Consider the following 18505-nt stretch of genomic DNA (forward strand, 5'->3'; position numbering starts at 1 on the left):
ACTAATTGAATTATTGTCAAAGTTTATCATCTGCAGTCTCATGAATCCTCTGGACATCAAACACTGATGGTGTTATTGGAGCTGAGTGAAGTTTGATGGCTTTATTATCCAGGCTAGAGATGGAGCAGCGCTCTCTCTGAGTCTTTGAGGATGTTTTCTGTTTGAGTCTGGCTTCAGTCTAATTTAGCAGCTCTGACATCAGAGATTGTAGGGGAGGAGCAACCACGCCCACAGGTGAGTTTCCCACCCAGAAACAGAGCGTGAGCATCACCTCTGTCTGCGCTGTGTTGGTCACAAGCTTTGTTCTGGGCTTTTAAGTGGAGGCTGGAGCTTGTGAGTTATGGAAGCTGAGAGCTGTGTTTGCACATGCTCAGTGTGACAGGATGTTGGCTGCTGTGTTTGCACATGCTCAGTGTGACAGGATGTTGGCTGCTGTGTTTGCACATGCTCAGTGTGACAGGATGTTGGCTGCTGTGTTTGCACATGCTCAGTGTGACAGGATGTTGGCTGCTGTGTTTGCACATGCTCAGTGTGACAGGATGTTGGCTGCTGTGTTTGCACATGCTCAGTGTGACAGGATGTTGGCTGCTGTGAAAGCTGAATGCTCTCTGGTTAGAAGTGATGTCACACATTAGGATAACTGTGCTCGCTCTCTGTCAGAGTATCAGGGCCTCACTTTGACCACATGACTCTCAGTACACAGCATGATGTGTGCGCTGTAAACAGGAAGCAGAGGAGCAGGACTGAGGTAAACCTCTGAGGGATCAAACTGAGACTGAGCTCCAGATGTTTCCACATGTTTCTGCTCTGCGTGTGTTTGATGATTATTTCAGGTATAGATGATGGAATATGACCAGTCTGATGTCAGCCTGCTTCTCTGACAGCGCCTCACCTCTCTGTGCTGCCCCCTGCTGGCTCTGATCATTATCATTCATCTTTTCAGTCCTTTGGACTGGTGCTGATCCAGCTGTGTGTGTTTGTGATGACAGTAAATAAATGTCAGATTTACACCTCCTGTTTTACTGCTTTAAAGTGATAAGATGACTTCAGCACTTTGACATGGATGGAAGTGAAAGCAGGAAATGACAAATGTAGCACAGCAGCAGCGTTTAACACGTCTGAGCTGGAAACAGAAACTCTGGGATGAACATCATTCATAGAACAACTTCCAGCTTCTTTTGCTCGGCTACAGTTTGGATGGATTTGCATTTAAAGATGCAACAAGACTAAAATGGTTAGGGTCAGGAGGTCAAAGGTCAGAGCTCCTGTGGGTCTGAGGGCGGCCTCACGCTGGAGAAGGATGAAGGAGTCTGACCTGAGCCAGTGTTTGACATGAACACATCAGCACTGCTGTCAGTGAGCCTAACGACAGCCGTTAGCATCATTTCAGTGTTTCAGTCATAAAAACACTTCCTGTCACTGTGGTGGTTACAGTGACATCATGCAGTTTGTGCTTTGACCTCCAGAGGGCGACAAATCAGCACAGACAGAGAGCTCCATTCAAACTTTGCTGCCATCAGGAATAATTCTTCAAATATCATCATCAGTGTTTGAGCAGTTATGATATCAGGGACAATCTAGACATGTGTGACAATACTGAACATGTCACATGACACACCTCAAACATCATGTGATCCACCCTCAGTCTGCACTTTCATTCATGACTTCAACAGGTTGAAATGAGCTTTGAAGAACGCAGCGTTAGGTGTTTCCTTCCTGCTCAAAGTTTTCTTTCACTTCCTGAACTTCGTGGAGTGGAGCTTGTTGTTGGTGCCTCTGTGTGAAGAAACTGTAAGTTTGCTTTGTTTCCTCCTTTAACAGGAACTTTACTGTTTGTTTAGCTCAGGTTTGATTTTTTCACACAACAAACTGTGTGTCTTTTTTTATTTCCGGTCTCTCCATTAAAGTCAGTCTGTAATGTTTGCCAACGAGGCCGAGTGTGTCCGCCATTTTCTGTTAGTTTGTGATCAGAGTCACACTAAAAATTTTAATTGGCCTGAGCTCACCTGGAGAGACTCTGAGCTCTGAGTGTTTATATTTACACGGACCCTGGAGACAGGTAGTGGACTTTGTAAATGAATATTTTCTATAGATGTGTGTTAGATATAATGTATATATATGTATAATGTCAATATGTCGGTGTTAAAAATACTGCGCCACAAACTGTTCACACTGAAACAAAGATGGAGGACACAAAGGGTTCTGCTTAGATGGAACAAAGGTTACTGTTTAAATTTTAAAATGGTCTCTTAAGAAATCAAAACCTTTAAAATGCTTGCATATCAGTCACAGACATTAAACATTAAAAAAATAATAATAGAATAAAAAATATAAATAAATATAAATATATATATTATATATAAATCTAAAAATATATATATATATATATTTTAATTATTATTTTATATTATATTTTATATATATATATATATATATATATATATATATATATATATATATATAAATAAAAAAATACTTTGGCGTTTTTCTTGATGAGAAACGTCAGTCTTAAGGTATTTATTATATATTAGTACTAAGGTCAACTGTTTACCTTCACTGCAGTGAAAATTAACTCAAACTTTGATTTTTAAGAAATTACACTTTATACTGAAGTGAAGGCAGTCTTTGGGGAGTAACGGAATATATGTATGTATGAATATATGTACAGATGTTACGTATTTAAAATAGAAAATATGAGTAACTGTATTCCGTTACATTTACCATTTAAAAAGGTGGTATTCAGAATACAGTTACATTGTTGAAATAGGTCTTTTCCTATTTCATTAAGCTATGGCCTCTCTATTTTTGGTAATTCCACGCTAGTGGAAACCCAAACAAAACACACATTAAGAGGCTCTAATGCCTGTGTCTCTATCTCACGGCCCATGTCACCTCTACTTACGGCTCATGAGTGAAGAAATGTTTTATAAACGTATTCAAAAAATGATTTAACAGGGCTTTGGAGTTGATGTAACGCTGCAGTGCATTGTGGGAGCGCGGCGCTATTTGAGAAGGACACGAATCAAAACAAACACACTGTGTTGGACGGACAACTGCCAGAACCATGCTTAAAATCCTCTCAAAAGTCAAAGGACTGTGTCGGGACCGACTGCACCTGGACACCAAATAATAAATAAATCACATAATACAAAAAACTGCTATTTACATTTCAACTATTTAAATGTTCAGCTTTTTCCTTTTAAACAAATTTAAAGTGAAACAACACAAAACACTGCAAACCACAACACAATTAAATATAAATTAAAATATGAAAACAAAATGAAGATGCACATTCTCTGTCATATGGACCTGCATGAATAAACTTTCTGAATCCTTTATCATCTGCAACTGAAAATAGTTGTGGATGATTACTATACCTTTCTAATGTGACGTTGTTGTCCCTGACTCTCTCTCTCTCTCTCCCTCCCGCTCTGTTCCTGTGCTACTGAGTGTAACTACCGCCCCTCCCCCCTCTGCCCAGCGCAAAGCACAAGGCTGGCGGGCTTTTCATTTCTAACCAGGGTCATCTGTGCAGCAACATTTCTTCATGTGGCACTTTTCCTTGATCAGATCTGTTTGAGCTTCTAGTTTCAGACGGAAGCAGTAAAAACACTGAGATCACAGCATTCAAACTCTTTAAACACACAGAGTCAGACTGCTGATACTGACTGGTCACACATGAAGTCACAGTTCAAGATTTGTCTCCAAATCTGCACAGAGACATAAAAACTGTGCTGGATTGAGTGCAATGTTTCATTGATGCTGATAATAATTAATGTGTCATGACAAGGGCGTAGATTTGGCATGGACGGAAGGGACGTGTCCCCACCAATAATTTGATCTCTTCGAGTAAATAAAAACAAACCCGATAAAAAGAAAAAAACGATCTGTCAGCGTCTCATTCACCCAGCGGAGCAGAAAGAGTTAAATTACGTTCATACTGGACAAATATGGCCAATGTGATTGGCTGAGCCTTTCAGGGAGCTCTGTTTAGTTTCAGCAGCGGCAAACCTGCGCTGCGAGGAGGAGAGGAGGACAGCAGCAAAGAGGAAGAAGCTGGATATAAGAAAGTGTTTTTCAAAGAAACTTGTCAGTCACTTAAAGCCAAGTTCACTCATAAAATGTGTCCGTCACAATAACGTTACAGGCTGTGCTAGGCTTTGGCCCACATCAGTCTGAAACTGTATGTAACCATGAATAACGTGTTTTGGAAACTAACTGCACAACAGGCAGCACTGTCAGTTCTCTCAGTCTCAGAGCAGCGTTTCTAATTTTGATTGAAACTGTCAGAAAACAGCAGCCTCGAGCAGCCAGGATATTAGTTTACAGAGGTTGTTAAAATTATATGTCCAACGTTAAAATGTTGGTGACACAATAATTTCATCCTAATGGCACTGACGTATTCATAGGGTTCATTTTTGAGACAAAATATCATGAGGTAGTCATGATTTTGCAAATAGTCCACCTTGTAGTGCAGTTTGCACAAATTGTTTTGAAAATGCACTCAGTCTACAAACATTACTGACGAGTCAGGATCTGCACAAAGTGACAGAAACACTGAAGCAGCTCCACATTCAGTCAAATCCTTCCCAAATCAAAAACCCTGGATTAACGGAGATGTTCGCGCGGCACTGGCGGCACGGAGCACCGCCTTTGCCTCCGCGAACACATCGGACTACAAACACGCACATTACCAACTCCGGAAGACGATCAAAGCAGCCAAACGTGAGTACAGGGACAGGGTGGAGCAACAGTTTGACAACCCTCGGAGTATGTGGCAGGGACTAAACACGATCGCAGACTTTAGAGGGAAAACCAGCACACCGCAGACCACGGCCTCTCTGTGTGAGGATCTAAACGTATTCTACGCTAGATTCGACACAGCGAACACCATGAGACCGGACAGTGTGCGCACCGCGGATGACGTCAGTGTGCACACTGTGTCTGAGGAGGATGTGCGGAGGTGCTTCAGGAAGGTGAACGCACGCAAAGCTACTGGTCCAGACAGGATTCCCGGCCGCGTCCTCAAGTCATGCGCGGCTCAGCTGGCTGGAGTGTTCACGCACATCTTCAACCTTTCCCTCTCTCTGTCTGTAGTCCCAGCCTGCTTCAAAATGGCCACCATCGTCCCTGTACCCAAATCCTCCACCATCTCCTCATTGAACGACTGGCGACCTGTAGCCCTGACCCCCATCGTAAGCAAATGCTTCGAGAAGCTGGTCAGGGACTTCATCTGCTCTGCACTACCCGACTCACTGGACCCTCTACAGTTTGCATACCGCCACAACAGGTCCACTGATGATGCCATAGCCCTGACACTACACACTGCCCTGTCACACCTGGAGAAGAGAGACACGTATGTGAGAATGCTGTTTGTAGATTACAGCTCAGCATTCAATACCATCGTTCCCTCGAAGCTGGACAGGAAACTGCAGGATCTAGGACTGAGCAGCTCCCTCTGCAGCTGGATCCTTAGCTTCCTGTCTGACAGACGCCAAGTGGTCAGACTGGGCAGCATCACCTCATCCCCCATCACACTGAACACTGGTGCTCCACAGGGGTGTGTACTGAGCCCTCTCCTGTACTCACTCTACACCTACGACTGCACAGCCACTAACAGCTCCAACATCATTGTGAAGTTTGCGGACGACACTACAGTGGTGGGTCTTATCACCAATGGTGATGAGACGGCTTACAGGGAGGAGGTCAGCGCCCTGACCCACTGGTGTCAAGACAACCATCTCACCCTCAACGTCGCAAAGACAAAGGAGTTGATAGTGGACTTCCGGAGGTGCAGAGAAGTACACACCCCCATCACCATCAGCGGCGCTGCTGTGGAGAGAGTGAGCAGCTTCCGGTTCCTTGGTGTACATCTGGCTGAGGATCTTACGTGGTCAGTACACACAAACAAAACAGTGAAGAAGGCGCAGCAGCGCCTCTTCTTTCTCAGGAGACTGAAAAGATTCGGCATGAGCCCCCGCATCCTCAGGACCTTCTATCACTGTGCCATTGAGAGCATCCTCACTGGATGCATCACCACCTGGTATGGCAACAGCACCGCCTACAACTGCAAAGCTCTCCAGCGAGTAGTGCGGTGCTCTGAACGGATAATTGGAGGTGAGCTTCCCTCCCTCCAAGACATCTACAGGAAGCGCTGCCTGAGGAAAGCGGGGAGGATCATCAAGGACTCCAGTCACCCCAGCCATAAACTGTTCAGACTGCTTCCATCAGGAAGGAGGTTCTGCAGCATCCGGTCCCGTACCAGCAGACTGAGAGACAGCTTCTTCCATCAGGCCATCAGACTGCTGAACACGTCATAGACACCTCAGCTTCACTACTGGAACTTTAACATTATGCACTCCATACTGTACAGTAATGCCACTGTTTTGCACATGTCTCAACTCTGTATATTTTATATATTTTATTTATTGTTTACTCTATTTAATTTGTAAAATATGTGTACACACACACACACACACACACACACACACACGTAGAAAAATATTTAGTGTACACATCCAGAAATGCATATACTATTATATATTGTACATATATTTATTAGTTTCAGATGTAGCCATTCTTGTATTTTGCTTGTTTACGTTATTGTATTTTGCACATCTCTGTTGCTTGTGAAGCTCGCACACAAGAATTTCACTCACATGTGCTGTACCAATGTACCTGCACATGTGATGTGACAATAAAAGTGATTTGATTTGATTTGACATTTTATTCTTATTGTCATGTATGTCCTGTTTGTCAGGTGACAGAAGAACCAACACAAAGCTCAGAGAGTGATGGTGACACAAGATCACAGGTGAAATTGGATGATGACCTGATGGTTCATAACTGTATTTGAAGCACATGTGTGACTGCATGTATGTGGAGTGTCTCACTGTTATTCATCAGGTGACAGAGGCAGCTCTGCCATGTTGTAGCTCAGACAGAGGTGAAGAGGCGAACTCACAGGTAACTGACTGAGTTGGTGCTATAGATGAACTAGTATTTATTATCATGACAACTGTCAGGCTGCTGATGTAAATTGTTTCATTAGTGTATGTTTGACAAAGAATCTGAATTGACATGTCTCACTTTTATATGGCACAAATCAATGTGTTATTTTATCAGGTGGCAATATGTCCTAGTGCAGTCAGAGGGGAGGAGCCAGGGCCAAAGGTGAGGCCCATCAAGCACAGAATAATAATTGTAATCTGAGGATAAAACGCAGGTACTGAGGCTGAAAGAAGCTTCAGTGCTCTCAGAAGACTAAAACCATGGCTAAGGTCAACAATGACTCAAATGAGATGAAACAATGCTGCTGTGTGTCCACCAGCAGACACTGGACAGTACAGATGTAAAACCAATATGCCAGCAGTTTACCTCAGTTAGTGAGAGGAGCAGGCCTGTGTTTGGCTGCTTCACATAGAGGACATTGAGTTGTTGTGTGGGCACCAGTAGTATTAATGTCTGTTGCTGTAACAGTAGTTCATGTTTAGAATAAATAATCCCAGCTCACTGATCTGATCGGGGCAGTAGTGCCTCAAATGTTGCATAATGTTGCTGAGAGATCTTTTGCTTTGTGGTAATCTTAGACGAGTAGTTTTATGGACAAAAACCACCAGGTCATTGAGTGTTCCCTTAGTGCCAAAATATAACAGATGTTGGTGTAACTGAAGTAATGTTGTTAAGTCCTTAAAGTCATATTCTTTATTGTCATGACTGTATTTGAAGCTATTTTTATGTTTGTATGATACCTGATTTATATGAAATATGGCTGAAATAAACTAAAGCCTAAAATACTTAGTCATTTATTTAATAGTAATTTAACATTATATAATTCACATATAAAACTATGAATTGTGATTTTAAATGGTTTAAAAGCATGTAGAATAGCATGTGTAGGCAAGTATATTTACTTCTTTTTTTTTATTATCAAGAAGCAAAGACAAAAAGGGAAAAAATAAGAAACAGGGCAGCGTTCGGTGGCTGAATCATCCGTCCCCACCAACGCCTAAACCAAATCTACGCCCTTGTGTCATGATGTGTGAAGAGCACAGAGGGATGCTATGCACTAAAACACCTTCCTGTTCCTTAAACAAGCCACAGCTTGTTTCATGTTCTTATGCTGCTCATTTATTGTAGTCCGAAAGTGAAAGTACACCAGAATATTACAGCTAACAAGTAAACGCTGACATACATCTTCCCACTATCACCAAGTACTTGCTCATATGGGGTTGTCTGATAGCTAAAGCTTTCTCCAGAACACTGTAGCTATTGGGGTATCTGGGTCATCATCACAGTGTTTTTGTATTTATGATTTGAATTTTGTTTGTTCATTATAGTGTTCTCTGTGTGACTGGTTCCTAGTTTAGTTATCTGTATTTCTAGTCTAGGTTTTCTGGTGTTTGGTCCCGTTCACCTTGTCTTTATGTTTATTTTTCTGTTCCTCGTCATGTTTATTTGCCTTGCTCTCTCGTCCCTCTGGTTATGTTGTTAGGTCATCTGAGTCTTTAGGCTTTCATTGTCTTGCCTCCCTGCTGTTCCATACCCCATGTGTAGTCTTGTCTCTATATTTATTCCCTTGTTCCTCAGTCATGTCTCTGTCACTCCTGTTGTTGCCTGTACTGTGTACTGTACTCTGCGTCTCAGAGTCTGTGTTTTTCTGTACTTCCTGTTTTACTTTGATAGTCTCCTGTCGGTGTGAGTTGTGTTCTGTTTTGTTTTGTGTTCTGTTACCTGCCGTGTTTCCAGGTGTTCCCTTTTTGCTCTGTTTCCCTCTTGTATTTATTGTGTTCGTCTTCCTCTGTTCAGCATCACACTGTCCATCATTCCCCACTGTGTGGTTCTGCCTGTCTGTTTAGTTCATGTGTATTCCAGTTTGTTTTCTTCTTCTTGAGTCCAGCAATAAAGCTGAGTTCTGTAGGTCATTCTGCATTGTGTGTCAAATATTCTGCCTGCTGCACACAGTGTATGGCAGTAGGCTCTTTACAGAATAAACACAGTAGACAATTTGGTGCTATATTGATAAACTTGAAGTGAATCAATTCTCCCCCGTGTCTGCGTGGGTTCCCTCTGGGTACTCCGGGTAGCTGGGATAGGCTCCAGCGCCCCCCGCGACCCTGAAAAGGAAAAGCGAATGGATGGATGGATGAATCAATTATTTTTCTAGGATGGCTGCTTAGATTTATTTTCTCTCATATTTTTTCCCAGGTATCATCACATCTGCTTGATCCTCACAGCTCATTATGGCAACACAGTGAGTACTATTAAAACAACTGAACAAATTATGAGGTATACAGTGGTTTGCAAAAGTATTCAGCCCCTTTAAACATTTCCACATTTTGTCACATTACAGCCACATACATGAATCAATGTTATTGGAATTTCACGTGAAAGACCAACACAAAGTGGTGCACATGTGTGAAGTGGAACAAAAATCAAACATGAATCCAAACATTTTTTACAAATAAATAACTGAAAAGTGGGGTGTGCGTAATTATTCAGCCCCTGAGTCAGTACTTTGTAGAACCACCTTTTGCTGCAGTTCCAGCTGCCAGTCTTTTAGGGTCTGTCTCTACCAGCTTTGCACATCTACAGACTGAAATCCTTACCAATTCTTCTTTGGAAAGCAGCTCCAGCTCAGTCAGATTAGATGGACAGCGTTTGTGAACAGCAGTTTTCAGATCTTGCCACAGATTCTCGATTGGATTTAGATCTGGACTTTGACTGGGCCGTTCTAACACATGGATATGTTTTGTTTTAAACCGTCCCATTGTTGCCCTGGCTTTATGTTCAGGGTCGTTGTCCTGCTGGAAGGTGAAGCTCCGCCCCAGTCTCAAGTCTTTTGCAGACTCCAAGAGGTTTTCTTCCAAGACTGCCCTGTATTTGGCTCCATCCATCTTCCCATCAACTCTGACCAGCTTCCCTGTCCCTGCTGAAGAGAAGCCCCCCCAGAGCATGATGCTGCCACCACCATATCTGACAGTGGGGATGGTTCAGAGTGATGTGCAGTGTTAGTTTTCCACCACACATAGTGTTTTGCATTTTGGTCTCATCTGACCAGAGCACCTTCTTCCACATGTTTGCTGTGTCCCCCACATGACTTGTGGCAAACTGCAAACGGGACTTCTTATGGTTTCTGTTAACAATGGCTTTCTTCTTGCCACTCTTCCATAAAGGCCAACTTTGTGCAGTGCACGACTAATAGTTGTCTTATGGACAGATTCCCCCACCTGAGCTGTAGATCTCTGCAGCTCGTCCAGAGTCACCATGGGCCTCTTGGCTGCACTTCTGATCAGCGCTCTCCTTGTTCTGCTGTGAGTTTAGGTGGACGGCCTTGTCTTGGTAGGTTTACAGTTGTGCCATACACCATTTCTGAATGATCGGTTGAACAGTGCTCCGTGGGATGTTCAAGGCTTGGGAAATCTTTTTGTAGCCTAAGCCTGCTTTAAATTTCTCAGTAACTTTATCCCTGACCTGTCTGCTGTGTTCTTTGGACTTCATGGTGTTGTTGCTCCCAGTAATCTCTTAGACAACCTCTGAGGCCGTCACAGAGCAGCTGTAAAGCACGACAAAGCACGTACAAACCCCAAAACGAATACTTTTGCAAGCCACTGTATACACTAAACAAAATGGGGCAACCTTTTTTTTTAGCAAAAGGTTTGCTCTTTCTTTTTTCATGTAGTTAATGACATAACATGTTGGCATAGCACCAGTAAAGTATAGGACTGTCAAACAAGCAATGAACTAATGATTCAAATATTTGTGTTTCGATGTAAACAAAAAACCCTCACAGAATCAGTGAAAGCCTATTGACAGAGGGATAGGCTCTAGCGCCGCCCGCGACCCTGGAAAGGATAAGCAGAAGCGAATGGATGGATGGATGTTCATCAGTTCCTGCTCATGTCTAGCTCAATCCCACCTAACCCTTTTCAACCCATTTGGACAGCTACTCCTGTCCCCAGAATCTATCACTGTGATTACTCCAGACTCTGATTCACTGCTGTAGTTGTGAATGTCCTCTGACTGAAATTCTTTTATAGTGGTAATGTTTTGAGCACAGGCAACAGAAGCTCAATGATCAAACTCAAAAGTTGCATTTTATGGTTTATTTTTCCAGTTTGGCAAGCGATAACAAATATCCATCTTTCTTCCTTCCGGCTGCTTCTCCTGCTTTGATAACAAACCATAGGCCCACCCCAGTGCATGCTGGTCCTATACCAGTCCCTTTAGTTATACAAAATGGCCCTACAGCTCTTTCTGACTGACTTAATGTTGTGGAAATTTTAATAATAACCTGCAACACACCCAGTGAGCTTGATTTGAAGTGGGTTTAATAAACACAATGCAATGTGGAGAGAGCATCCCAGTGAAACACCAGGACCATCTCTGAATTGTGGCCACCGCCCTTACATCTTATATACAGACACACAGACAAAGAACATCCACAGACTCTCACATGTTGGCCCACATTCCACAGCAGATCAATTATTAGCAGATCCTTAACTGTTCATTCCACATACATACAAACTGGTGACAGGAGTGCTCTTACTATACTAAAGTGATATGGTTAAAATATGTGATTAATACATGAGAAAAGAAATCTGCCACCACACTTAACATGAAAAACAATAACACAAAACAAAATGAAGCAAAATATTAACCTACAATTAAAACTTGTAAATAACCCAAAAACATAAACTGTCAGGGTCGGTGACCCAGTGTTTTCAGTTTTGTTCATGTTCAGTTTATTTTGCCACTTCCATGTGCTCACTCCTGCTTTTCCTGTGTCAGCTCGTCTTGTGTCATTAGCCAGATTATGTTCAGCTGTGTACTCACCGGTCTCTCATTATCATCCTCATCAGTCTGTGTATTTAAGCCCTCTGTTTCTACTCGTTCACTGTCGTGTCATTGATGTTATGTTGTCCTTCCTGTGTGTTCCCTCAGTTCAGTCCGCCATTCCGTTGTCCAGCCAGTCAGTGTCCGTTCACCCTCTGTTCATCCACTCCTGATAATAAACCTTCACCAGTCTTCACCTACCTGCGAGTCCTGCGTTTGGGTTCCTTCTTCCTCGCCTCCACACCATGCCTGACAAACCAAAAACAAATCACAAAAATAAAGAATAACAACAAATGCGTTCAAATCAGAAAATTCTAGATTTCATTTGTTGGTGTCATAGCCTTTTCCAAAACAGAAAAACAGTCCAAGAAAATGCTATGGGTGGCAACAGGATTGTTGGGTTGATTTTTGGTTTGTATTTTACCACGAAATAAATACCATATATTTTCAAAGAATCAAGTCGGAAGTGTGTTCTGAAAAAATCTTTTACAACTTAAACATAAATGAAAGTTAACTTAATATGATTACACAAATCATTTTAACACCTCCCTTTGTCCCAGCTGACATTTGACCAAAAAAACAAACATTTCCTCCACACCCCTCTAGTGTGCTCTTAATCCCCTAATTAATGGGAGGATCCAAAAGTTACCAGATAAATCCCTTTTCTAAAAGTATAAGTAACTACAGATTTACGTAGCAAAACTAGCTAAGTCTATTCTTACTGTTTTAAAGAAAAACCAAAAATGAATAGAAATTTTGATTCCTAAAAAGTCAATAAAAATGTGCACAGAACTGCTCATACATAGGCAAACTGAGACAAAATAATACTAGACTAAACAGCAGCATGAGTTGTGACTTTAAGTGATGATTTGAGGGAAAAGGTGAAAAACCATTCGCCAAGCTTGAGAATAAACATTCAAAGCCAATAAACTCTGAAAAGTCGTCAGAAATATTGTGACAGAGGGGGAAAACACTTCAGTTACACAAATTATATCATTTTTTATTTACATAATCTATGTTTTATCTAAAGGAAATATGAGAGCATCATCTCCAAGAGTGATCAGAGATCTGATGGACCTCCTGCTGTCTACCAGCTGAGACCAAAGACACAGAAGTTTGGAACTCTGACAAGAATCACTGTTGGAGAAAAAAATCAATACAAGACAAACAGAACCATCTTACTGGTGGGAGAAACAGGAGCAGGAAAATCTACTCTGATCAACGCTCTGCTCAACTACACCATGGGAGTGAAGTGGGAGGATAGAGTCTGGTTTCAGATCATAGGGGAGGAGAAAAGTCAGACATCAGATGTGATGGTGTACGAGATCTTTGGTTTTGAAGATGAAACTCTGCCCTACTCTCTGACCATCATCGATACTCCTGGATATGGAGACACCAGAGGGACTGAAGAAGATGACATCATCAGTGAAAAATTATTGGATTTGTTTGGATCAGAGGATGGAGTCCATGAAGTTCATGCAGTGGGTTTGGTCATGAAGGCGAGTGATAATCAATTGTTTGACCGACTGAAGTACATCTTAGATTCGGTTATGCCTCTGTTTGGAAAAAACATGGAGAAAAATATCATAGCTCTGATCACACACTCAGATGGAAGAAGACCTAAAAACCCTCTTCAAGCTCTTGAAGCTGCAGGAATTAAATGTGCCAAAAATGAGAATAATCAGCCAGTTTTCTTCCAGTTTGATAACTGCCAGCTTGAAGATGAGGAAGAAGAATTTCTGAAGCCAATTTTTGAAAGATCAGAGAGAGGAATGAAAGAGTTCACAGCCTTCCTGAAAGAAACTACACCTGTGAAGCCAGAAGCATCTCCTGAAGTGTTAAAAGAAAGTATCAGACTGACAGCCTGCATCCAAAACCTGCAAGAAAGAATCAGATTCACTGAAGTGAAACAAAGAGAGATAAAACAGAGTCAGGAAGCTCTGGAGAAACATGACAACATGATGACTGAAGAGGTCCCTCCATTTGTTGCTGAAGTTTTTAAACATAAAGAACCTATCAGAGCAGAGATGTGTGGGCCGGGTTTTAAAGCAGCTGTCAGCTGTACAGTCTGTGAGGAGAACTGTCACTATCCTGGATGCACGGTGCCCTTAAATCACTGTGAGGTCTTTATAGATGGTCTCTGCACGTCATGTACCAGGAAGTGTCCTGGATCAGATCATGTGAAAGGAAAGTGGAGATATGTGACCAGGATAAGGAGAGGTCAGAAGAATGAACCATCAACAAAAGAGAAGGATGTTCATTTACTTGGAAAGGAAATGAAAGTGCTGACAGCAGAGAAGTCCCAGTTCCTGGATGAGTCCTACCAACATGTTGTCAGACTGGAGCAGATCGCTCTGAAAGCTGATTCAGTGTCCACTATGGTCCACTTGGACTACCTGATTGAGAAGATGGAGGAGAAAGGAAACACAGAGAAGGTCCAGAAACTGGAGGAGATGAAAAGGAGAGAGGACGAAGGAGCCAAAGCACAGCGGTATGTTAAACTGACAGCACTTACAGAAGAGTGTCTGACTTTTATAATTATTATTAATGTATACATTTTAATTGTAAGGATTATTATTAATAACTATTTTCTTTTCAAAGGTACATGATAATTAAAAGTTGTGGGAAATATATCCTCTTTATTAAGCTTGAGTAGTGGCATTTTGGTAAAACTTTTATAAAATGAAGTAATTATAATCGTTTTCTTAGACATATTGCAAAATGTGTTCATAAAAAGTTGGCTTTAGATGATTCGTGGTGAAAGGTGACACAGAGTGTAGTAAAGATCAGGGCATGCATGCTTACACACGCACACAGCAAGTAGACTCATTTCTAGGTTAGAGTTAAGCCATAATTTTGCTTGTCACTGCAATTTGTACCTGCAGAGCGACAGTTTTTTACAGAACGTGCTCATGATCTTCCAGAGATAAGTGAGAAGAAGAACAAATAACAGGAAACACCTGGTGTGAAGACGGTGAAAATGTCTCTTTAAGTGTGTTAAAGTTTGTCAACAAAGAAGTGTGGTGACTGTCATTAACTGTAACTTATGCATGTTAGGTATCTGCTTGACGCAAGAAAGGGCGTGAACCCTGACATTTAAAAATCATTTGAAGTGTGCTTTCTAGTGGAGATTTATGCTGAGGATTGTGATGGTGTATTTCTTCCCACACGTGTGTTTGATAAAATCATTGTTTTGACACATCTGGACCAGTGGTTGTTTGTCTCACACGTCAATCAAAAGAATTGGAGACAAAGTGTACAGATTAATGTCGCTGCTGAAAGACATCAGTGAAAGTTTGTGCTGGGTTTGTTTCACCCTCAGCATTCAAACTGTTACTTCTCTCAGCGTGACACAACACTAATGAACTCGATCACAGAAACCACATTTCTGTGATCGATGAAGAGCATGAGTGTCACAAATAATGACAATAAAAACTACAAATGAAACTGAAACTGTAGGAATCCAGGCCAGCAACAGCTGTGACCCACTTAGATGGTGTCATGCCAGCCCAATGAAAGGTTGAGGGAGAAAAGAAATGTATTCAGCCTGTGAAATACTGATAAAGAAATGAAAAAAAAGCTGTCTTCTGATCATGTGGGCAGCGTGCTGTCAGCCTCCACAGTCACCTTTGTCTCAGAAATATATAACGTATAATTTAAAATATCAGTGTGACCACTAATGCTTTGGGAGAGCAGACAGAAAAAATATGAATCTAAATGGTTAAAAGAAAAAATCGTTTAATTTTATGTGACTTTTGATTCTGAGCAGAGATGGATCGGCTCAGTTTTAAATGTTAAACTGTAGTAACATGTTCATAATGTTTACATGTGTACTGAAGACATTTTGTTCTTTTCTCTGCAGGATCAGTTTGAACTCATCACCACATGAAGACATCATCTTAAACAGTTTTCTCATCAGTTCAGCACCCCCCGATGTCTACCAGCTGAGACCAAAGACACAGAAGTTTGGAACTCTGACAAGAATCACTGTTGGAGAAAAAAATCAATACAAGACAAACAGAACCATCTTACTGGTGGGAGAAACAGGAGCAGGAAAATCTACTCTGATCAACGCTCTGCTCAACTACACTATGGGAGTGAAGTGGGAGGATAGAGTCTGGTTTCAGATCATAGAGGAGGAGAAGAAGAAAGATCAGACAGAAGGTCAGACAAAAGGTCAGACAGTAAGTCAGACATCAGATGTGATGGTGTACGAGATCTTTGGTTTTGAAGATGAAACTCTGCCCTACTCTCTGACCATCATCGATACTCCTGGATATGGAGACACCAGAGGGACTGAAAAAGATGACATCATCAGTCACAGATTATTGGACTTGTTTCGATCAGATGATGGAGTCCATGAAGTTCATGCAGTGGGTCTGGTCATGAAGGCGAGTGATAATCGACTGAGTGACCGACTGCTGTATGTCTTTGATTCAGTGACGTCTTTGTTTGGAAAAAACATGGAGAAAAACATCATAGCTCTGATCACACACTCAGATGGAAGCAGACCTGAAAATGTTCTTGAAGCTCTTGAAGTTGCAGCAATTAAATGTGCAAAAAATGAGAAGACTGAGCCTGTTCACTTCCTGTTTAATAACTCACAGTATGAAGACCGAACAGAAGAAAATATGTCTTCAAAGCATTCATGGGAACTTACACAGGAAAACATGAATCAGTTGACAGACTTCTTGGGAAACTCTAATCCTCAAAAACTGATGAAAACAGGTGAAGTGCTAAATGAACGAATCAGACTGAAAGCCTGCATCCAAAACCTGAAAGAGAGAATCGAGCTGGCTGAACTGAAACAGAGAGAAATCAGACAGATGCAAGAAGCTCTGAAGAAACATGAAGAAAAACAGAGAGAAGAAAAGAAAAATCTTGAAGAAGTTAAAGGAATCCACGAAACTCTAAAGAGCCAAGGAGAACAGAAACATGAAGAAGCTCAAAAAATCCAAAAAACTATGAAGGAACATGAAGAAGAGATGAAGAGGAATGAGAGGTTCACTGTAGAAGTTGATGAGCCCTACAAAGTGAAAGATCCCATTGATAGTGGGATGTGGGGTTTAGTTTTTTATGAAGCAGCTGTCTGCTGTACAGTCTGTGAGGAGAACTGTCACTATCCTGGATGCACAATGGGCTGGAAACCTGCACACTGTGAAGTCATGAAAAGAGGTCGCTGCACTGTTTGTACCAACAAGTGTCCTGCATCAGATCATGTGAAAGAAAAGTGGACATTTGTGACCAAGACAAGGAGGGTAATGAAGACGAATGAAGAAATGAAAAAGACGTATGAGAAGAATGAGCTAGAATGTGAGGTACAGAGGCGTGAGTTAAAAACTCTTACAGAGGAAGTGAACGAAACAATGAAAACAGTAGCTGTTTTATCACAGAACAAAAGAGAAAAGGAGCAGAAATATGAAAAGTATCAAAAAGAAAGTGAGGAGAAGTGTACCCTGTTGGAAAATCTCGAAAAGGAAATGAACCAGCTGAGAGCCGAGAATTCCCAGTTCCTGGATGAGTCCTACCAACATGTTGTCAGACTGGAGCAGATCGCTCTGAAAGCTGATTCAGTGTCCACTATTGTCCACTTGGACTACCTGATTGAGAAGATAAAGGAGCAAGGAGACACAGAGAAGGTCCAGAAACTGGAGGAGATGAGAAGCAGGGTGGATGAAAAAACCAAAAAAGCAGCATATTTGTACAAGTTTAGTCAAATACCATCAGCTATGAAAAACATTGGGACATCCTTGGCCTGGTATAAGTGAAACATGTAAAGAAGCATCAGGCAGCTGTGTAGATGGCTTCTTTTTTCTGATACTTTCTATACTACATGGTCAGATGTACCCCACAGGTTTTTCTTGTTTAGCTAACAGATGGCATATTACTATTAAAAATGCATATTAGAAATTACTTGTTGATTATTGAACAGCACTGACATCTCTACTTAGAGAGCAGTCAGTTTGTTAGCAGTTTTGTAGTCCTAAGGAGAAGCTACTGTGGCTCAGTGTTTGTTTATGCATCAAATCAGTACCAAACACAGCATGTGGCTCCATCTGCTTTGGTGCTGCCTTCAGAAAAAAAGTTAATTACTTCTAAAATAATTTTCGCCTCGAGAAGAAATTGTTATATAAAAATTCCCCAAATTTTTAAGAGTTGAATTTATAGCATTTAAACAACGTGAAAATGACTGATCAGTGAAACATGGTGACCTTTTCTTCAAAGGTCTCGTGTACAGAGCTATAAATCATGTGGTAATGATATTTTGTATTTTTATAGCGGCTGATAGTTAATTGAATGTGAGGAATTGATTTTGATGCAGACATGAGGGCCTCCTGCTAAGACGGGAACATCATTTGTGCTTTCATATTTTATCCAGTTAATAAAACGAATATATAATTTCTCATTTATAGAAAATCATTTGATTTATTGCTTTTTCTTTATTAACATACATGTATTTCACACAGGTATTTGTACTTATGTAACATCTTATGACTAATATTACGACATAGACCCCACAGTGAGTTATTATGCAGAGCAGAGCTGGTCTGAGCTGCCAGCTGTGCTGTAAGTGCAGTGAGGACGCCCCCTGCTGTTCAATGATCAGTACAATAGTGTATGAGAACAGCTCCCTCTGTCTCTGATGTCACAAACTAAACTGTGTTCTCCA

General features: G+C 41.4%; 1 protein-coding gene across 6 annotated transcripts; it reads left to right on the forward strand.

The window, feature by feature from the left end:
- Nucleotides 1-1676: 1676 nt before the first annotated feature.
- LOC120740974 lies at nt 1677-17790 on the forward strand. 6 transcript variants are annotated; one of them, XM_040043549.1, is made up of 5 exons: nt 1677-1791; nt 9208-9253; nt 12866-14326; nt 15698-16683; nt 16810-17790. In XM_040043549.1, the coding sequence occupies exons 2-5, from the start codon at nt 9243-9245 to the stop codon at nt 17601-17603; spliced, it is 3252 nt and encodes a 1083-aa protein (XP_039899483.1). In that variant the 5' UTR covers nt 1677-1791; nt 9208-9242; the 3' UTR covers nt 17604-17790. The 6 variants fall into 6 exon arrangements, with proteins under 6 accessions (XP_039899483.1, XP_039899479.1, XP_039899482.1 ...); XM_040043545.1 differs by having other exon boundaries at nt 15698-17790; XM_040043548.1 differs by lacking the exon at nt 1677-1791 and adding an exon at nt 6796-6814 and having other exon boundaries at nt 15698-17790.
- Nucleotides 17791-18505: the final 715 nt, after the last annotated feature.

Source organism: Simochromis diagramma, unplaced genomic scaffold, assembly GCF_900408965.1.
Source record: "Simochromis diagramma unplaced genomic scaffold, fSimDia1.1 OVJJ01000656.1, whole genome shotgun sequence".
In the NCBI taxonomy this organism is placed as follows: domain Eukaryota; kingdom Metazoa; phylum Chordata; class Actinopteri; order Cichliformes; family Cichlidae; genus Simochromis; species Simochromis diagramma.